The sequence below is a fragment of the Antechinus flavipes genome, chromosome 3 (genome assembly GCF_016432865.1).
Source record: "Antechinus flavipes isolate AdamAnt ecotype Samford, QLD, Australia chromosome 3, AdamAnt_v2, whole genome shotgun sequence".
Lineage (NCBI taxonomy): Eukaryota > Metazoa > Chordata > Mammalia > Dasyuromorphia > Dasyuridae > Antechinus > Antechinus flavipes.
In genome coordinates, this window is record NC_067400.1 from 631,070,268 (window position 1) to 631,092,395 (window position 22,128).

Sequence of the window (22,128 nt, forward strand, 5' to 3'; positions counted from 1 at the left end):
ATTTGGTAGCTATCTTGGCCTTGGGCCCCTGCCTTTGCTGAATGTGTATATTTCACTGGGAGAGGATATAAGTCTCTAGTTGGTCCAGTACTTTGAGATGCACATCTCACATATCACCTATCACTTTATTATTATTATTGTGATTTTTTGTTGAGGCATTTGGGGGTAAGTGACTTAATGAAGGTAACAAAGCTAGGAAGTGTCAAGTGTCTGAGGCCATATTTGAACTCAGTTCTTCTGATTTCAGGACTGGTGCTTATCTACTGCACCACTTAGCTCCCTTCAATCTATATCTTCTGAAAAATGACGGGGTATTAAGAGCTATTGTTTGCAATGAGTACATCAATAAAGTTTTGTATATTTAGTTTAGTGACAAGCTGCAATGACTTATGTAACATTGCTATTTTGTGTTTATATGTGTATATGTCTTTTTTGTGTATATATGCTTATCTTTTTCAGATGTAGAAACTGGGTTCACAGTAAATGAGATGATATTATGGGCCAGATCTCTACTTGAAGAAAGGATTCTTACAAGGTGCTAATTAAGTAGAATTGATAAGATAATTTTTTTCTAGTTTAGCATGGTATTAAATGTGGTGTTCTCTTCTTTTGTATAATATAATAGTTCTCTCTGGGAGCAGGTTTCTTCGGGGAGGCTTCTGGAGGCAGCCTTAGTTTCAGTTCAAAGTAATAATCACTTCAAACGCAGCCAGGTGTTAAAGTAGTTCTTTATTGTTTCTTCCAAAATAGCTCAGTTAGCTTTGGTTCCAAGAGCTCTTGTTGCTAGCTTCAGCCTCTCTCTGGACCTTGGTTCTGCCCGACTGTAGATTAGTTTCTCAATCTCTCCAACTGAACTCTCCCTCTGTCAACCTTCCGAAGTGACTTCTGGCTGTAGCTCAACTTTGACTCATGGCTTCTTCTGCACTGACTCTGACTGACTGACTGAAGCTCTTTTTATGCTCGGTGTAAAAGGTTGACTCCTCCTCCTAGAGTGGGATTATGGGAGGTGTAAATTCACAAAGTTATAAAGTTAAATTTGTGTATCTCCTGTACTTGTGAACTCCAATGTGTGATTTCTAATGTGTAAACTCTTAAAGGTGCAAACCCAAGCACACAAGCATTGCTTCCATCAATTCCACTTAGTATCTCACTTCAAGTTCTGGCCCATAACATCTCCTTGTAGGATCAGATCACTCATATTGAACTATGCTAAATTAGATAATTATTGTCTCTATCAATTCGAATGACTTAACACTTTGTAAGGATTCCAACAATAAATAGTTCAGTAAGACTAATTTAATTTTACAATTAATAATGGTTCCCTGGTGAAATAATGATTGGTTTATACTCAATATACTATAAATGATCTAATTATAATAGAGCATATAAACTGGGATAAACTCAGGGATCAGACTTGGAGGACTGGAGGCTGGAGCTCCATCTCCCACCACCACAGTGGCTGGCCTGTCCTCCTGCATTTCCTCCACTGAGATCAAGCTAGCCTGGGCCCCAGACAAGAAGACAATAAAGAATCTGGACTTTAACACTTGACTGTTCTCATGGTGATTACAAAACTGAAATGAAGGTTGGTCCAGAGACCTCCAGAAAACCAACCAGAATACTACAACATGAGTAAAAAGTTGGGAATTTTTGTGGAAGAAGATGACCTGCAAAGATTCATGGATGATGCTCTCTGTGACTGCAATTTGAAGGAATTGCATGATTTTATTCCAAAGTAGATAGATATCCAAAGAGTGATTGGGAATTGTATGAAATTGGAAAGAGATTCGGATGGTCTTCTATCCTAAATCATTGTAAGAAAGTGACCTTGGGAAGTGATTATCTTCAATGTACTGAATTTATCTTCAATGTACTGAATACAAGAAATGCTTCACTGAAGAGGTAGAACCATTGGTTCCAGGTAATCAATGGATTATAGCTGTAAAGTGCAGTTCAGATGTCAGTGGCCATCAGACAAGTGATACTGAAGAAATGCTTTCTTTAAGTAATAAAAATGAGAAGGCTGTCAATCAGAACTTTAATATCATTACTCATCAGCATTTTTTAGGGAGTTGTTTTCTTTTCCATTTCACCAATGCTGTTTTTCAAGTTCTCTTTTTCCATCTTGCCAAATCTATTTGGAGAGGAGTTGTTTTCTTGAGACCATTTCTGTTTCTTTAGCCGTTCCTCAATTCATGGATATCTACTTATTTTCCTATTCTTTGCCACACAAAAAGAGGTTCTACACATATTTTTGTACATGTGGATCCTCTTCTCTCATTTATGATTTCTTTGGTATTTAGACTCAGTGGGGTTACTGCTGAATTACAGTATATACACAGTTTTATATCCCTTTGGGCCTACTGCCAAATTGTTCTCTAAAATGATTGGATCTTGTCACAATTCAATTGACAGTGGATTAGCATTCCACTTTCCAATCATTCCTACAAATATTCTTCATAATCCTTTCCTGAAATTGGAGACAATGCAGTAGGAATGAGGTAATAATAACCATGGTCTCCTGAGAGTGCTACAGAAGTGTTAAGCCCAGCTCTCTGGGATCCTGTTGGTATCACTGATCAATGTGGCTCCATAGGCACTGAGTAGTTTAGGTTCAGCCTGTTAGGTCTTTGGCTCATAAATAGCTTTCAGGCATTATAAAAGCAATCCCCACAAACCTGAATTTTATGTAGCCTCTTACTGAGCCCAGAATTCTGAATCTCTCTCAAGTTTTGTTTCCCCTTAGCTTTTGGTGGAGTTGAATGCTTCAATGATTGAAGCAACTTATTGTTCCATACCATCTGAATTTCCCAACCATTTGCATCAGACCAGTTTGGATATTTCCAAGTGTTCTATCTCAGATGAGTAACTGGGGTACTGATAGCTGTCCAGTCCTTTTCAGCTGAAATGTCCCAAACCCTGTTTCCTCCAAGTTAGAAACAAACTTCTATGGAGAATCACTTTAATCTGTTGATATTGAATCTGGCTGTTATCTTGCCCTGTGGCTGCCCCTTCTGTTGAAGGACCAGTACTCTGATGTGTCCATCTCCTAGGTCACTTTCACATCCTGTTGATCTCTTTTCCTTAAAGAGAAAAAGTCTGTTAAATGCCAGTTTTTGATATAAGCAAAAATCTGTGGAGTTTTATTCTATTGAGGTTAATAAGGAGAAGGGCATGAGCTACCTAAGTCTTAAGTTATCATTGCTTTTGCTTTTAATTATCTATGTATCCCTTTTTGTGCCTTTGTGTTTGATGGTTCATTTTCTTCAATTTTGGAGCCCAAGTTTGAATGGAATGAGATGATGAGAAGTTTTGTGGAAGAATGTAACTTGCAAAGATTCATGAAGGATGGTCCCTGTGCCTTGACTTTGAAGGAAATCCATGAATCTAACATAGAAATAGATAACTCGAAGCCTGACTGTGAATTGGATAAAAGTAGAAAGAGATTCTGTCAATCTTCTTTCCTAAATTGATATAAGAAAATGAACTCAGGGAATAAATGGCTTTTGGATAGTGAATATGAGAAACGTTTTCCTGAACAGGCAGAGTTTTTGATTCCCAGGAGAAGCCTACTGAAGTCCTAATGAATCCAGATAATCAATGGGAAATGGCCTTCAGCAAGAATTCAGAACTCACTAGACATCACAAAAATGATAATGCGAAATGTTTTGTGTGGGTAGTCAATGTGGAAAGGCCTTGAATCAGAACTCTAAGCTTATTATTCAGCAGGCAATTCAGATAAGAAAGCAACCTAATGAGCATAATGAATATCAAACCATGTCATCTCATCATTCATCTCTTCCTTACCAATCTAGAGTTGACCCTGGAATGAAAAAAATCATCATTTGGTGAGTGTGGGAAGGTTTTTAGGTGGAATTCAGACTTTGATAGATCTCAGAAAATTCATCCTGGAGAATTTTGTAAATAGAATGAAAATGGGAAGATCTTCACACAGCAATTCTTTCTTGCTGTACTCGAGAATCCTTTGGAATATAATCACCGTGGAAAGACTTTTGCATCTCTTAGTATGTGTGCTCTTAGTATGCATCAGAGAATCCACACTAGAGAGAAACCTTTTAAATGTAATCAGTGTGGAAAGGCTTTTAGATGTAATTATAAGCTTGCAGAACATCGGAAAATCCCCACAGGAGAAAAGCGTTATAAGTGTAATCAATGTGGAAAGGCTTTCATAAAGATCGACAGTCTTTCTTTACATCAGAGAATCCACACAGGCGAAAAGCCTTATAAGTGTAGTCAGTGTGGAAAAGCTTTCACATGCAAGGAAGATCTTAGCAAACATCAGAGAATCCACACAGGAGAGACACCTTTTGAATGTTTGAAGTGTTCAGTGTGGAAAGGCTTTTCCACAGAAGAGAAATCTTGTTGAACATCAAAGAACCTATACTAGCGAGAAACATTTTGAATGTAATCAGAGGAAAGGACTTCACACTAAGGTCCTTTCTAGCTGCACATCAGAGAATCCACACTGGAGAGAAAACTTATGTATGAAATTAATGTTGAAAGGCTTTCAGCTACAAATCAAAGATTGATAAACATCAGAGATTCCTCACTAAGGAGAAGCATTATGATAATAATAAACATGAAATGATTCCACAAAGAGTTCCCATCTGGCTGTACATGAGACAATCCACACTGGGGAGAAACCTTTTAAATGTATTCAGTGAGAAAAGGCTTTCAGACAAATAGTCCTATTCAACATTATAGTAGCCACACTGGAGAGAAGTTTTTTGAATGTATTCAATGTGAAATGATTTCATTCTGAGTTCTAATCTTGCTAAATATTAGACAATCCATACTGGAGCCAAACTTCATGAGTGTGGTGAATATAGCACAGCTTTGACTTATCATTCTGAGCTTATTTAAGAGAAGAGGGTCCCCACTTGAGGGAGACCTTATGCACATAACCAACATGGTAATACCTTCCAGCACCAATCATCTCTTATTTCCCACCTCACAGTTCATGTAAGACAAAAATCTGATCATTATCATGGATAAGCAAAAACACTCAAATGGAATTCAGTATTTTTTCCCTATGGGAGAGATCATATTGAGCAGCAGATCCCTGGGCACTCATGGGGGAAGGGTTTCTACCACAGATCATCTCTTATTTTCTCTTTGAAAATTCATTGAAGTCTTAGAAATAGGTTCATGTGGCTGTGCTTTTCCCTGGAGGAGGAGGATCAACAGACAACCTTATTCTAGTGGAAGGAAAATGGATAAAGCCCAGTAGGAAGGGCTTCTCCTAGAGATGATACTTGACTGTTCTCTGAAGAAATCCTGCTGGAGATGCAACTTGGGGATCTCATTCATAAGGGAAGACCTCCTGCAGTACACCTTCATTAGACTTTCAACAGAATGAAATATTGATGAAATAGCCCAAATTTCCATCCTGTTGTGAGGGAAGGGGAATCACCTAAAACAGCCTACAGGAGAAACTGAGGCAGAATTCTGAGCCCAAACCCTTTATTAGAGGAGTCTGGTTGCCCTCTAACTATGCAGACCCCAGACCTGGCTCTCCCATCTGAGGTGCTCCTTTCAGGCTTCTGTTACAGGAATACAAGTATGCTAACAATAGAACAGCATTTCATTGGTTACTGTAAAATGCCTTGGGTAAAATATGGATACCACCAGGGCCAGAGGGTTTCAGGATGGCCAGTGCAGGAAATGTATCCACTGACTAGATGGTCATAAGCTGGATGATGTCCCCCCTTGCCTTGGGCCAGGGAAGATGGGCTTTCAGTGATCAGGAGATGGATGAGCCATTCCTGGGGTTGGGCAAGTGCAGATCGCACATCCCCAAGAACATTTCAGGGAACTTAGGGACTTTCCACCATGTTGGATTGGCGTGTGGGGAAACAGGATGGAGAGAGTTCTTGTTATATGAAGTTAGGGAAATCAGCCTCGTGCCTATTATGGAAATAGTTTCTATTATACAAGCCTGGAGTCTGCCCAAAGCCTCTAACAGAATGTCCATTCCTACATAATTCCTACAACGGTGAATTGCGCGTTCTTGTCCTTACTATTAAATAACAATTAAATATTACTAAATGAAAAAACAGTAACAATCCTTGTCTACCATAAAATCATATTAGACTGATTAATATTGATTGAGTTTTGACTGTGGGTCCCCAGTAAGTCAGCTTTTTAACTGTGCATAAAACTCAGTAGATGTAATGTTTTTTGTCTCAAATACTAATGTTTGTCAGCGCTCCTCAATTGTTCTTGCCAGTCACAGACTATGATTCCTTCAGCCATTCCCCAATTACTTGGTGTTCGCTTTGTTTTTTGTGGTTTCTGCCACAAAATATCCTTGTATATATGAATTTCTGTAATCTGTCTTTCTGCCACTCGGTGGCGCCCTGGACTAAATGTTGTGTTGGGAACCACAAGGCCTGAGTTCCAGTTCCTTCTTCCAGGAGCCAAACTCTTCCTGGCTCTGACTGGCTGGGATCTGACAGATTCCGGCATGAAGATTTGGACCCAGGATGTTTTCCCTCCTGCAGCTACTGAGAGCTAGAAGATGTGACATCGTGAGCCGTGGCTCAGGGGCCCGGATTTTGTGCAGGAGCCACATGCAGCTGCCTCTGGAAAAGGGCACTGAGCTCCCTGAGGGTCAGGTCATCGGCCTTGGCAGGGCTAGAGCTGGAGCCCAGCAGCTCTCTGCCTGTGGAGTCCACCAAGCTCCCTTCAGCTCCATCAGGTGTGAGGTCAGTATGGGAGGCTTGTCTGCCCATCCCAGGTGGTCGGGGGTCATCCCCCCATACCCAGGCCTTGCTGGAGGGAAGCACAAAGGGATGGCCGCCCCAGCCCCCAACCCAGTGAAAATCAAGCTCCTTCCCTCTCTTGAGCACAACCCCACTCTCTGCCTCTCCTGCTCTTTCTAGCAGATGGGGATCAGGAAGCAGGGGCCTGCTGAAGCCATCTGTGCTGGCCCATCTGATCCAGCTTTTTGGAGGGGGACTATGTGACTTGTACAATTCAGCTTGAGGATTTTAATTGTACATTGAAAAAATAATCCTTCTGATGGCCGTGCTCTCTTGAGGCCAGTTCCAATGGTCTTGTGATGGAGAGAGCCATCTGCCCCCAGAGAGAGCCTTGTGGGAATTGAGCTTGGATAACAACATTGTGTTTTCACTCTTTTGTTGTTTGTTTGTATTTTGTTTCCTTTCTCATCTTTTTCCCTTTTTGATCTGATTTTTCTTGTGCAGCCAAATAATTGTGGAAATATGTATGGAAGAATTGCACATTTAACAATTGTTAAATTGGATTACTCGCTGAGGGGCTGGGGCAAGGGACAGAAAACATTTAGAACACAAGGTTTTGTAAGGGTGAATGCTCAAAATTATCCATACACATAGTTTGACAAGAAAAGGCCTTAATTAATAAAAATAATCATTCCAGATACTGTATGATGCAGTGGGACAGAGGGTTTCTTGCCTCTAGGAAGCCTCTCCTGCTCGATAAAAAGCATCAGTCCAGATGTGGGAGAGGAGGTGGGATAGAGGAGGTAGAAGTATTGTGGTATATGGAAATGATGTAATCCTTTCTAAAAAAAAAAATCCCTTTGTATCTTCTGCCCTCTTTTGTGTAATCTCCAAGCCTAAATTGCCTCCTGCCCTCAACATGGATCAACAGGAAAACTTTACTCTTCTCTGGAATATTATGGGATTTAGCAGGAAGCCCAGCAAAGGGATGTGTGTGTGTCCGGTGTGTGCGTGTGTGCGCGTGTGTGTCCGTGTGTGCGTGTGTGTGTTCACACACCTGTGCAGGCAGGGCTGCTGGTTTGTGTGTATTTGTGCACACTTTTGGGGTCATTTCCACCCCAAACTTTCCCTTTCCTCTCCAGCTCAGGGGCCAAGAACAAGGTGATTCCCACTGTGCTCCAGCCTCCGGATGACGGGTGTCCGTCTGTGCCTAAGGCCCCACTCTGCAACCCCTCCCTGCCCACCCCTCCCCGCAGGCGGAAAAGGTCCAGGAGGGGGGGGGCCATCCTTAGTGACGATAAAACAGAAAGGTCCCGTGGCCAGCGGCCCCACCGGGAGAAGGGGGCGCCGAGCCCTCATTTGTAATTATGCAAATGATCGAACACAGAACTTCCACGTCCACTTTTCCCTCGGGAATTTCCCATCACATCCGGGTCTCTTTCTTGTACGGAGCCCCACATTCCATCCCCAGCTCCTCCCCAAAGGCTTGGGAACCTCCAGGAAAGAAGGGGGGGACGGAGCCAGGAATAAAAGGAAGAGAGATAATGACGTCACTCCCGCCTCTGCCCCTGGGCTGCTGAGCCCCAGGGCATGCCGGGAGTCCCCTGGGGGACAGGCGCTGCTTTCTGGGTCCCCCGTTAATTTTTGTACTGGGAGAGTGGGGGAGGGGAAGAGGGCAGGCCGGCAGAAGGGCGTCTGTGCGCAGGCGTGGCCTGGGACTTCCGCCTTCCTTCTTAAAGCGCCTCCTTTTCCGCACTAGTTCGGGGCTTGTGTTGTGGCAGAGTGGGAGTCTGTTGTGGGGGCGCGTGCAGGAGACGGGTGCACAAGTGCAGTAGCTGTGCGTGGGGGCGTGTAACGGAGCTGCGTGCTTGCGCGTGGGGGGAGGGGTACCTGAGCGCACGTGGGCGGGGCTGCACGGGGCCTTAGCCCTGAGTGAGCTCACCTGCGTGGGCTGAGATGGGGGAGGGGCGTGATTGTGCCTCCCTGTGGCCTGGGGGGGCGCTGCTGAGTGTGACTTGGGGAACCCATCTGACCCCTCCCCCACTGAGTCCCCAGTTTTGCGTGGATTCCTCACTGGTCGCCAGTGGGCCTTTGCACACTTTGGGGAGGGGGAAGGAGTCTGTAGCCTTACACCGTTTGCCTCAATTTCCTCCAGTGCAAAAAAGGGGTGAGAGTAACCCCTCCTGTTTCCCACCCCCCATGAGATCCATTCTGTAAAGCACTAAGCACTGGGCCTGGTATACAGGAAGTGCTCTCTACATGCAGCTCTGCGTGCGCACCTTTCCCAGTCCTTCTGTTTGGCTGGAGGAGGTTCAATGGCAGGAGGGGGAGGGGGGCTCCCATCCAACTCTACTCCTTGACCTATTTCCCTCCTGGTGGTCTTGGGACATATGTCATTATTTCTGGGGCCTTTGGCAGGTGGGGATCCCATGTTACAGATGGAGAAACTGAGGCAGGCAGGGTCACACTCCCAGAGATTCAGGTGAAGGCCTTGTGATCTTGACCCCATGGGGCTCATGCTCCCAGGCTGCCCCTCCCTGCAGCGTGCAGGAGATTTTAGGGTCCAGAGCTGGGAGTCCTGTGAGGTTCTCCCTGGCCCCACAGGTGACATCTCTTCCTCCTCTGAGCTCAGCTCTTTCTGCCCCCTCCTGGGGTGCAACCTCTCCCCACTGTCCCTGTCCTGAAACCTTTCTCTGTCATTGGGCAGGTCAGCATGCAACCTGGGCAGAGAAGGCTCAGACCCCGGCCTCCCTGTCGAAGGTCCTTCTCCCTCCCCAGCCCGGCCGGCAGAGAACCCAAGCTCGGAACCAGAGACATGGCCCCCGGCAGCCGGAGCCCCTCGTCCCAGGTGAGTGCGGCCCCTGCCCAGCGCTGAGCAGCATCGTTTCCTGCCCCCTCAGGCGGCTCCCAGGGCTCTGAGTCCCTCTGCTTTTCCAGGTCTCAAATCAAGTCAGTGAGTATTTAGAAAACAGCTCCTCTGGCCCAAGCTCCGGGAGAACCCCTGAGGATGCAGAGGAAGGTGAAGAAAAATACCAGATCTGCCCTCACGGAGCTCCCGGGGGAGAAAACAGCTCCTGAGCTGTGTCCACACCTGCGCTGGGCAGTGTAGATGGGAGCTACTCTCCGAGGGAAGGTTCGGCCGTTTGGGGGCAGGAAAAGCTGTTACAGAAAGGGAGAATTTAGCTGAGATGTGAAGGAAGCAGGAGGGGAGGGAGGAGGCCGTTGCAAACAGGAGAGAAGCCAGTGAAAAGGCCCAGGGTCAGGGGACAGAGGGTCCTGGTTAAGCATAAGCCAGGAGGGCAACGTCCCTGGGGCAGAGAGGAAGACTAAGGTGTGAGAAGGCCGGGGTGGGTGTTGTGGTGTCTGCCACGTGCCAGGAGCCACATAAAGATGGTCTCATTGATCCTGTTGTGGGAATTGTCAGGGTCCTTGGTAGGGAAAGTCAGAGTCAGGGAGCTCAGGGTCCAGCCAGAGAGTAAACTGTGGTTTATTTATCCCTGGGAGGGTGTGACAGACGCCATGACTGGGGGGTTCCATTTCCTCAGATGTCACAGACACAGTCTCTCCCCCTTACCTGACCTGGGCTTTGGGTGGGATCTGTTGGGTCTCATAGAGAGTATAAAGAAGTTTTAGCTAAGATCAGGTTAGGATTCGGACACAAAAAGATACATTTGCTTGTTTATTTTAAATTATTTTCAGTTACATGGTGGCATGATATTTTGTAGCATTCATCTTTATAAGATTTGGAGTTGTAAAGTTTTTCCCATCCTTTCCTAATAAAATGGTAGGCAACTTGATATAGATATAAACCTGCTGTCCTTTAAAATATACTTTCTTATTCATCAGAGCTGTGAAAAATGAAACAGATCAAAAGAGGAGAAAAAAAGAATCAAGTAACTAACGGATATATTCTTCAATCACCTTCAGAGTCCCTCGGTTCTTTATTGAGTGTGTGGAAAGCCTTTTCCTTCTTGAATCTTGTATTTGCCTTAGATCCTTGTGTTCCTGAGAAGAGCAGAGTCCTTCATAGTGATGGCCACTCTGTTGCTGATTCTGTATTGAATCTTTTCCTGGCTCTGCTCATTTCAGTTTGCATCAGTTTGTTTTTTTAGTTCTTTCTGAAATCTGCCTGTTCAGTATTTCTTATTGTACAATACTATTTCATTATATTCATATACCACAGCTTGTTCAGTCATTCCCCACTTGATGGGAATTCCCTCAGTTTCCACAATGTTGCCTCCAGAAAAAGGGCTGCTATTAGTATTTTTGCTCATGTAGGCCCTTTCCCTCTTTTTGTAATCTCTGTGGAATAATACAGACCTAGTGGTGCTATGTTAGATCTAAAGATTTGCACAGTTTGGTTGCCCTTTGTTCATAGTTCCAAGTTGCTCTGCAGAAACCTTGGATCACTTCACAATTCCTCTTCAGTGCACTAGGGTCCCAGGATTCCCATATTTTTTCCAACATTGATCATTTTTTGTCTTATTAATTAATCTGATAGATGTGAGCTGATACTTCTGAGTTGTTTTTATTTGCATTTTCTTAATCAAAAGTGATTTAGAGCACTTCATTTTCCTACATTATTTTTGATTTCCTCATCTAAAAATATTCATTTTCTTTGATCATTTCTCAATTGAGGAATGGTTTTTATTCTTAGACATTTGACTCAGCTCTCTATATATTTGGGAAATGTGGCCTTCATCAAAGATAATTGCAGTAAAGCTCATTTTCCATCTTTCTGCTTTCCTTGAAAAGTATATTTTTATCAAAAGAAGAAAATGTGAATTCAAGTGTGAAGTCTTTAGCATAGCTATTTATGTCAGAGCAAGAAAACACAGGAAAAAAAAATAACTGGAAGTGAGTGCTCTGAGTTTGCTGAAAGTGATTGTGAGAAGAGAGAACTGAAGGGGACATCTAGTACACTGATAAAAGAAGAGCAGCATAGCATCAAATGAAGTCAGTGATGTTTTCTCCAAAATTCACTTTGGAAAACTCTTACTACTAGATGTGTAAAAGTCTGAGTCATAAGCTTTGGGGCACAGGATTGTATGTCCCAGAGTTAAAGAAGGAAAGAGATTGGGATTGGGTGGCAAAAAATAATGAGCAAGAAGCAGTCCCAAAATAAGGATTGGACAGGTTCAAAGGTCTTCCCAGCCAGGATAGCCTGACCTCTGGATGGGCTCTAGAGGGCTGAGTGAAGTAAAGGCCCCTTCTTGTTTCTTGGAGGTCGGGCCTCTCTGACCTTCTGGCTGAGACCTACCTGGGAGGTGCAAGCACAGCACTGGATTTCTGGGAGACAGGTAGTGTCCCAATTAATTATCTCTCACAGAACATATTCCATTAATAAGTTCACTTTGAGAAGAGATAAAGCTTCATCACTTGACTGGAAAGCATCTCATACCAGGTACTTGAGGCCAGATTCTCTTTAAAATTCTTTTCCTGCTTCCATCTAGTTTAGATTTCATTTTAGACTCATAGGATATTTGCTAAATAATTTCTTTGTTCTCTCCTCAGTGATCACTGATAATGGTTTCTTTCCCAGAGTACACAGTATTTACCAGGTTCTGGAAAAAACTTCATAGAATTTTTAAAAATATATAATCACTTAAGACCCTTCTTGTTGGGAGGGATGTCTCATCATCGCTCTTTCACCTCCACAGATTCTATGGAATTCACATATTCTCCCTAATTCCATTGGGAGAAGCATTTTGTAGTTAAGTATGTTTCCAGCCTTTATTACCAACATGAATCTCATTTCAAATGGAAAATGCTTTTCTCAATATTCCACTGGACCCTCAATGTCTGGTTCAAAATGTGGACTCTGACACTCCTAAGGTTCTATGCCTTTTAGGCAAATTCCCATCTGTGTTTCAGTTTTCCTCCTCTAAATTGATGAGGGTTGGAGTAGATGAATTCTGGAGGCCCTTTCAGCACCAAATCAATTGACTTTTGATGGTTTAGGAGTTGCTGACATTCAGGGATATCATGGTGGACTTCACTGAGGAGGAGTGGGGGCTCTTGGATCCTTCTCAGAAAGCGCTGTACAGGGAGGTCATGCTGGAGAGTGTCCAGAACCTGCTGTCCCTGGGTAAGGACCGTTTTCTCTCTTTTCTTGGTGTTCATCATCAGTTCAAAATGAGCCCAAACAGCACAGAAATGATCCACACTGTCTTGTATCCCAGGAATTGGATTGAGTGCTCAGTCACCTGAGTGCACCAAGTTTCCATCCATTTTGGTCTTGGCTGGAGCCTTTTTCAATTACATAATTTACCTTGTCAAGTAGCTGACCTTACTGCCACATTTGTTAGGTAAACTCCCTGAAAATATGCTAAAATGAATGGGAGAGGGTTCTGGTAAGACAGCACCATAGGACAGGAAATACTTACCTCCCTAATACTCTCTCCTAAAACAAAAAATAAATGCCTCACAATTCATTTTGAGCAGCAAAAGTGACTAAGAATGAAGAAGTTGTCGGGACCCTAAGAGGATCTTTGAAGGATCTCCTCTCCCTAGGTAGAGATTTGGCCCAAATGATGGACTAGGCACTCTAGCAGATTCTGCTAAGTTATCCAAGAGCAAGACCTGGGGGAATGTGCTTTGGCCGGGGGTCTCAGCCTCCAAAGCTTTCACCTCTGGCACAATGAAGGGCAGAGTCTGGAAATTAAAGGAGAACAACAAAGGGCTTTCTTTGTTCTAGAGAAAATTTCTCAGATGAAGATCTCGTCTCTCAATACTGAAAGGGGCAGTGATAGGTAGTTTCTGATGAAGAAATTAAAACTATTTACAGCCTTATGAAAAAATATTCTAACTTGTTATTGATTAGGGAAATGCAAGTCAAAAACATCATTTTGATATCCTGTTGGGATACTAATACATTGTTGCTGAAATCATGAATAATCTACTCAATTTGGAGAACAATCTGAAATTATGACGAAAGACTTAGAAAACTGTGTATACTCTTTGACTCCAAAATATACTATAAGATCTGTTTGCCAAGATAATTAGGAAAAAATAAACAAATTTATATGTTTTAAAAGATTGATTGTAGCCCTTTTTTTGGGTGAGAAAGAGCTAGAGACTCTGGTGGTGCCATCAAGTCATGAATGGCTAAAGAGGAATGGAATACGACCTAAGAGCAATGGTTAATAGCTTCAGCAATGGTTGATGATGATGTGTTGAGAACTTTTTTGAACAATTCAGCCCGTCTCTTCCATTATCACATCCTTATCAATCATTAATGTAGCTCTATTAGCATTGGGCAGCTTAGATAGGTCTTTGGTCCATACATAGTCTTCAGGTGTCATAAAAGAACTTTGGCTTGTTACACTCAATGTAAAAATGAAATTTATTTGCCTTTATTTACTGGGCCAAAAATCTGACATATCGTTACCTTTCTTTATACTTTTGGGAGCGTTAAACACTGCCTTCCTAGAGATGGGATAATCTAAAGTACTTGTAATCTTGAAAATCTTGTAGAGTTCTCATTTTTCATTTAATACCTTCTGAATTTCCCCATTATTTTCATCAAACCAATTTGGATGTTTATTTTTTTCCCAGATGAGTAAATGTGGTACTACCCAACAAATCTCTGAAAGCAGTCTACCCTTTATCTGTTCTACAATTTTCAATTGTATGTTAGCTCATTTTTCCCTCTAAATTAGCAAAAACTGTTCCAGCACAAAGAAGACTATAGTCTACTGGCATTTGGTAGTCATCTTGGCCTTGGGCCCCTGCCTTTGCTGAATGTGTATATTTCACTGGGAGAGGATATAAGTCTCTGATTGGTCCAGTATTTTGAGAGGCACATCTCACATATTATCTAAGTCTTTTTAAAAACTATTATTATTATTATTATTATTATTGCTGAGGCAATTGGGATTAAGTGACTCTCCCAGGGTCACAAAGCTAGGAAGTATTAAGGTCTGAAGCCAAATTTGAACTCACGTCCTCCTGATTTCAAGGCTGGTGCTCTATCTATCCATTGCACCACCTAGGTCCATCCAATATGTCTTTTCTTAAAAATGACTTGCGGTATTTAAAGCCATTGTTTTCACTGAATACACCTGTGAAATTTTATATAGTTAGTTTGGTGACAAGTTGCAATGACTCGTATGTAACATAGCTATTTGTGTTTATATATGTGTGTATGTCTTTTTGTATATATATGTTTGTTTGTCTTCTTCAGATGTAGAAACTGGGTTCACAATAAATGAGATGAGTAAAAAGCTGGGAATTTTTGTGGAAGAACATGACCTACAAAGATTCATGGATGATGGTTCCTGTGACTTCAATTTGAAGGAAATGAGTGATTTTATTCTCAAAGTAGATAGATATCCAAAGAGTGATTGTGATATCTCCAGTCTAGCAAAACATAAGAAAACTCATACTGGACAGAAGGCTTATGAATGTAATCAATGTGGAAAGACTTTTAGATCGAGCTCCCATCTTGCTAGACATCAGGGAATCCACACTGGAGAGAAATCTTTTAAATGTAATCAGTGTGGAAAGGCTTTCAGGTATAATTACAAGCTTGCAGAACATCAGAGAATCCACACAGGAGAGAAACCTTTTAAATGTAATCAATGTGGAAAGGCTTTCACACGCAGCGACAGTCTTGCAGCCCATCAGAGAATTCACACTGGAGAGAAACTTTTTAAATGTAATCAATGTGGAAAGGCTTTTAGATGCAACTCAAATCTTGCTACACATCAGAAAATCCACACTGGAGAGAAACCTTTTAAATGTAATAAATGTGGAAAGGACTTCACACACAGTTCCAGTCTTGCTTTACATCAGAGAAAGCACACTGGAGAGAAACCTCTTAAATGTAATCAGTGTGGAAAGGCTTTCAGATTCTCCTCCAATCTTGCTAGACATCAGAGAATTCACACTGGAGAGAAACCTTTTAAATGTAATCAGTGTGGAAAGGCTTTTAGACGCAGTGCCCAACTTGCTTTACATCAGAGAAAGCACACTGGAGAGAAACCTTTTAAATGTAATCAGTGTGGAAAGGCTTTTAGATTCTCCTCCAATCTTGCTTCACACCAGAGAATCCACACTGGAGAGAAACCTTTTAAATGTAATCAGTGTGGAAAGCATTTCACATACAGTTCCAATCTTGTTTTACATCAGAGAAAGCACACTGGAGAGAAACCATTTAAATGTAATCAATGTGGAAAGGCTTTCAGATTTTCTTCCAGTGTTGTTGCACATCAGAGAATCCACACTAAACAGAAACTTTTTAAGTGTAATCAATGTGGAAAAGCTTTTACACATAGTGCCAGTCTTGCTAACCATCAGAAAATCCACACTGGAGAGAAACCTTTTAAATGTAATCAATGTGGAAAAGCTTTTAGACGCAGCTCCCATCTTGCCAGACATCAAAAAATCCACACTGGAGAGAAACCTTTTAAGTGTAATCAGTGTGGAAAGGCTTTCACCAACAGTTCCAATCTTGCTAAACATCAGAGCATCCACATTGGAGAGAAACCTTTTAAATGTAATCAGTGTGGAAAGGCTTTTAAACGAACTGGTCATCTTGCTACACATCAGAGAATCCACACTGGAGAGAAACCTTTTAAATGTAATCAGTGTGGAAAGGCTTTCAGATTCTCTTCCCGTCTTGTTACACATCAGAGAATCCACACTGGAGAGAAACCTTTTAAATGTAATCAGTGTGGAAAGGTTTTCAGATTCTCTAGTAGTCTTGTTACACATCAGAGAGTTCACACAGGAGAGAAGCCTTTTAAATGTAATCAATGTGGAAAGGCTTTTAAACGCAACTCCCATCTTGCTAAACATCAGAGAATTCACACTGGAGAGAAACCTTTTAAAACGTAATCAATGTAGAAAGAGTTTTACATGCAGCTCCCATCTTGCCAGTCATCAGAGAATCCACACTGGAGTGAAACTTTTTTTTTTTTTGGGTGATTGTTGGTTTTTTTTCTATTTTGGGTAGGAGAGGATAGCAGTGGGAAGTATACTAACCATGGGACTGTTTGTCCCCGATCCTCAAATCTAAAATAATAAGGAAGGCATTATTACTGTAATGATACAAGCAGTAGAACAGAAGTAGAAAAGAACATTTGAAAAATGTTTTATTGAATTCATTACTACTCAAAAAAGAAATTCAAGCTTTGCAGATTTGTTTCTTGACATATTTTTCTGTTTTGTGTAAATTTAAAATGTTCATTTGATTTCATTTGTATGAATTTCAATATTAAAAAAGAAATCAGATATTGATGGTTTGCTGTTGTCATTTTCACCAATGTTGAAGACTTAATTACAAGAAATCATAAAATTATTTTCATGATATTATCTTTTAAATCTGTATCTTGAATCAAGAATTCTCCTAGCTACATTTGTAAATTATACTTAACTTTACTTTTATTTTAAAAACAAATATTTTTATATGAAAAAAATTCTGTACTTCTCTCACCTACCTCAAATAGAGAATGACCAAAAAAGCAAATCTTCCCATTATAAATGGGAATCAATGTAAAATTCCAGTACTCTCTAATTCCAAAATATATTTGTGTCAAATATTTTGTTGAGCAATTCTTATTTAGAAGATGCCATAAATCTTTTCCATTCTAATCTCTGGCATCTTGCTCATGTCTTTTTTTTTTTTTTTTTCAGTGACATTAATTCAAAATTGAGGTAGAGTCCCCTTTCCTAGTCTTTTTTTGGGTCCCACAGGTAGTGTTAAGTGTCTGAGAACAGATTTGAATTCAGGTCTTCCTCACTTTAGGGCTGGTGCTCTATCCACTGAGCCACCTAGCTGCCCCCCTTTAATTAAATGATTAATTTCATTTTCTGTGCCTTTCCCATGAAAAGATTTTTCCCTGTGTCTCTTCTTTATCTTTCTCATTATTCAAACCTTTTATTTTTGGATTCGTGGAACTTACATGGAATTAGACCTTTTTCATTCTCTGTGTTCCTTAAGGTATTAGAACTTTTGAGGAATTTTGGCTTCCCTTTTCTTTTTTTTAAAAAATAATTCATTTATTTAATATTTTCCCCCAGTTACATTCAGACCTAATTTTTTTACATTTGTTTTTAAGATTTTTGAGTTCTAGCTTCTCTCCCTTATTCTCACCCACAATGAAGAAATTCCAAGTGAAATTATGCAAAACATTTCCATAAAAGTCAAATTGTGATGGGGTAGTTAGTTGGTACAGTCGATAGGGCACCAGGTCAAATGTGATGGGGTCCTGTCATCACGTATTGGGGATATGGAGTTTAGGACCCCAAAAGTATACTAGGGTTATGGCGAGATATCAAAAGAAATTGTAAGTTAGATGACCTGTAGCTGTAGAGGCAAAGAAAAAAAATATTATTATGTTACTTGTGGCAGACTAAATCCATATGAGCTTTAATAAAGAAAAAGGGATTTAGCAACTGCTAAGGGGTAAGGCACACCATAAGGCAGAAGAGGCCATTAAAGCATAACTATGAACCCTGGGGAACCTGATACAGGTAAGAGGGACATCTATGTAAAGTGGGTTGGGTTTGGGAGGGGGATAATAACTGGGGAATCAGGAAGGGCCTTTTTGCAGAAGTAGCCTCTGAGCAGAGTCCGGAAGGGAGGCAGAGGGGGAAGGGAGGCAGCACCTGGGGCACTTACGTTATGGTACCAAGCAGGAAGATCGATAATTTTTTTTTTAATAATTTTTTTATTGATAGAACGCATGCCGGGTAATTTTTTACAGCATTATCCCTTGCATTCATTTCTGTTCTGATTTTTCCCCTCCCTCCCTCCACCCCTTCCCCCAGATGGCAAGAGTCCTTTACATGTTGAATGGATTGCAGTATATCCTAGATACAATATATGTGTGCAGAACTGAACAGTTTTCTTGTTGCACAGGGAGAATTGAATTTAGAAGGTATAAATAACCCGGGAAGAAAAACAAAAATGCAAGCAGTTTATATTCATTTCCAGTGTTCTTTCTCTGGGTGTAGCTGCTTCTGTCCATCTTTGATCAATTAAGGCTCTCTTTATCAAAGAGGTCCACTTCCATCAGAATACATCCTCAAACAGTATCATTGTTGATGTATATAATGATCTGCAGGAAGATCGATTATTACTGAAAGAGCAAGAGTGAGTGGTTCAGGGGGTCCAAAGGAGCTGAGCAGGAGGAATAGAGGTGCAGTCAAAGGAACACAGGAATCGTGGAGTAGCTTGAATGAGGAATTGATGGAAGTAATGCTTCTACTCCCTCAGACTCCTTCAGACTTTATTTTAATACTATATCATGATCATTCAATTTTCTTGATTACATATACATTTCTTTAGGTCAACATAGTCTTCAGATATGTGTCTCACTTATTGACCTTTATATGTTACTCTATTTGACATTTAGTATTTGAGTAAGTTTTTTATGGTAAAATGTTAATTATTGATTACATTACGAGAAGCTAATAATGAAAGGTAAATGTTATGCAAGGTTAAATGTCAGTGAATTTTGTTTGTTTACTTATGTCTTCTTTGTCAATTCTATAGATTGCTTGATCCTTCTATTTCCCTGACTTGGAACATAGACAATTAGGGCGATTCCAGTTATACTTTAACCATCTATTGATTCCTAGACATACTGATCTTTTCTGAGTCTAAATTGATAAACATCATTATTTCCATAGTGTTCTCTCCTTTATCATTTGTCTCAGTGAGAGATTAATTTTATTAGGATAGAATATGCATGTGGAATCATTTTTAATAAACTTGCCCAAATTCCCCTTGTCACCAGATTTTTTTAGAAATGTTTAGTGCTGTAATCAAGCCAATTATACATAATATAGGAAATAGTAGTCCACTAATGGACTTATAGAAGGAATATAGAACTTATTATAGGACTTATAGAAAAGACTCATAGAAGGAAATGTTCTTCTTACATGAGTGCTGCACACATTTGATCTCAGTGCTGGTCTTTGCCAATCAGGTTAGAGATTGTGGCTCCCAACAGTGGGAGGCCAGTGTGCCTGGAGCAGAAGCCTAGAAAGAAAAGCTGATGGGGGCTAATGGGCTCAACAAAGGGGATTACATTTTTGTCTGAGGACATCAATGAGTCAGAAGGGGATGGATGGATGTGGGAGAAGAACAGACAGATTGGAGAAGCATCAGGAGGGAAGAACTCAACTCATCTTTGGAGCAATTCTCCCAAAGTGGCGCTAGGCTCTTTCTGAGCAAAGAATTCATGTAGTTCTAGGTCCTTGGAGGAAAATTCTTGTGCATCTGATGGGGAAAACTGGGAGAACACGGATCAGAAAACACAGTGTCTTCTATCTCTGAGACCACTAGCCAGCCCATCCCTTTCTTTTTGGAATTTCTTACTTTCCTCAGTTCTCTGATTTGATTTACTCTTGACAGGCTTCCTGTTTCTCTGGTCCTATTTGGTTGGATCATCATCTGTTAGAATTCTAGTGTTAACTCAATGGAATTGATACAATGCTTATTGGTTCACACATTAGAGCAAATCCTTACAAGGTGTTAAGTCACTAGTATTGATAGAAACAATGCTTAAGTTAACAACTTTGAGAGTTCACACATGAGTTCACACGTTTGGGAGATTTCAGAGTTCAGTATGAGATATCCAAATTCATACCTCCCATAATCCCACTCTCAGAGGAGGAGTCAGCCTTTGAGTTTACACCTCTAGAAAAGCATAAAAACAGCTGAGCTCAGTCAGGAGAATTCAGTTGAAAAGATTGAGAGGGGAGTGTCTGTTGGAGATTGAGAAGCCACGAGTCAGAGTTGAGTTGGGGATAGAAGCTGGAAGAGCTCTTGGAGGAAAAAGACAAAACTTGGAAGGAGAAAATAAACGTTTGGATTTTATCAGCTGACTGCATTTGAGGTGATTATTGATCTGAACTGATACTAAGGCTGCCTCCAGAAAACCTCCCCAAGAAACCTGCTGAACCATCATATATTATAAAAAAAGAAGAGAACACATCTCGAAAAAAACAGCACCATCTCCCATTTCTTAACCAAGGAGTTTCCCACACAATTTTGGGGCCTTCTACTCTTCTCTTTCTAAACACTCTCAATTGTGTGGTATTCTCTTTTTCTCTCTGGGAGCAGGTTTCTTGGGAAGGTTTTCTGGAGGCAGCTTTAGTTTCAGTTCAGAGTATTAATCACTCCAAATACAGCCAGCTGATAAAATCCAAACGTTTATTTCTCCAAGAGCTCTTGCCGCTAATCTTTTGCCTCTTGGAGCTTTGTCCTTTGCTTCTGCCTCTGCTTTCTTCAGCCTCAAGTCAGCACAAAAGTGGAAGATGGAATGAGTCTGTCTCCACCTCCGACAGTGGGCTTCTGTGTCTTCTGCCAGCTTCGGCTTCTCTTTTTCCAAATATCTCCAGCCAGCACCAAGGTGAAAGTTGGAATGAATCTGACTTCGCCTCCGAGAGTGGATTTGTGGGCTTCCTCCCAGAGTGCTCTTTGTTTGTCCCAAAGTGCCTCTGTGTGTGTTCCAGAGTGCCCTTTGGCCCTGAAAGCTTCTTGCTTATATGAGCTTTCTAAAGATGGGAACACAAGCATTGTTTCTATCAGTTCCACTTAGTACCTTGTTTCAAGTTCTGGCCCATAACCTCTCCTTGTAAGATCAGATCAATCATACTGAATCATGCTAAGTTAGATAATTATTGTCTCTATCGACTCTAATGAAGTTACACTTTGTAAGGATTCCAACACAATAGTCTCATCAAATCTCATGGATCTAATGATCTTTTTAATAAAACAATATGGTACCTATTTCTCCAAGTCTTTCTCCTTCCTGAACTTCTGCATTTCTATCAAGAACACCTCCATTGTTCCAGTTGCTTAGGTTCCTGTCTTGTAACAGATTGCCCAATTATAAATCAATTCCTTATTTTTTAGCTCTGAGTGGGGGCTGGAAGGTGAGAGGTGGGGGGAAGATTTATTTTCATGAAAACAAAGAAGTTTGTATGAGATTCTGTGCAGGCTGACAGCTTGTTTGCGCCAACCAATCTGCTGGTAGAAAACTTCACTTTGTACACTGCCTAGTTAGGAAGCTAAGTTCCTCATTTCTGTTCAAAACAAAGCTACACCTTATAAGTGATAGGTAGTAACTGGGGCTGGAAACCTCAAACTCTGAGGGTTGCTTATCCATGAACATTCCCCATTTCTGCAGAAGTTGCCTAATTTTTTTGTATGTTAATTTATTTTTAATACACATTGCTTTATGAGAAGTTGTCTATTTTTGATGCAGGATAGCTTTCCATGAGGTTTATGGAAGGTCTCAAAATGGTCCAACCAATGAATGTCATTCCTGATGTTTCTCATTTTTGCCTAGAAGAATGCTCTGGAAACTCTATTCTGGGTCACAAGGATGGAGGGATTAGTTGACCTGATTTAAGCATAATTAATAGAACTAGAGATCATTATTGA

The 22,128-nt window shown here is 41.1% G+C and overlaps 2 protein-coding genes across 9 annotated transcripts in view; both read left to right on the plus strand.

Annotated features, from left to right (window-relative positions):
- Positions 1–16,967, plus strand: part of LOC127556769 (zinc finger protein 665-like) — a 572,139-nt gene extending 555,172 nt beyond the window's left edge. For 2 of the 3 annotated variants that reach the window (XM_051990188.1, XM_051990189.1), the window contains exons 2-3: positions 12,777–12,813; positions 14,911–16,967. In XM_051990188.1, coding sequence (XP_051846148.1) covers positions 12,780–12,813; positions 14,911–16,565 — 1,689 coding nt within the window. In that variant the 5' untranslated portion in view covers positions 12,777–12,779 and the 3' untranslated portion in view covers positions 16,566–16,967. Of the gene's footprint in view, positions 1–12,385; positions 12,814–14,910 lie in introns of those variants that run through there. The other variant, XM_051990187.1, reaches the window with a different exon arrangement.
- The window catches only part of LOC127556748 (zinc finger protein ZFP2-like), a 605,234-nt gene that overhangs the window by 465,374 nt on the left and 117,732 nt on the right, over positions 1–22,128 (plus strand). Inside the window, exons 1-2 of one of the 6 annotated variants that reach the window (XM_051990143.1) lie at positions 7,789–8,562; positions 9,433–9,573. The exons of the other annotated variants lie outside the window; for them this stretch is intronic. The gene's annotated coding sequence lies outside the window, so the exon portion shown is untranslated. Of the gene's footprint in view, positions 1–7,788; positions 8,563–9,432; positions 9,574–22,128 lie in introns of those variants that run through there. 6 annotated transcript variants of the gene reach the window in all.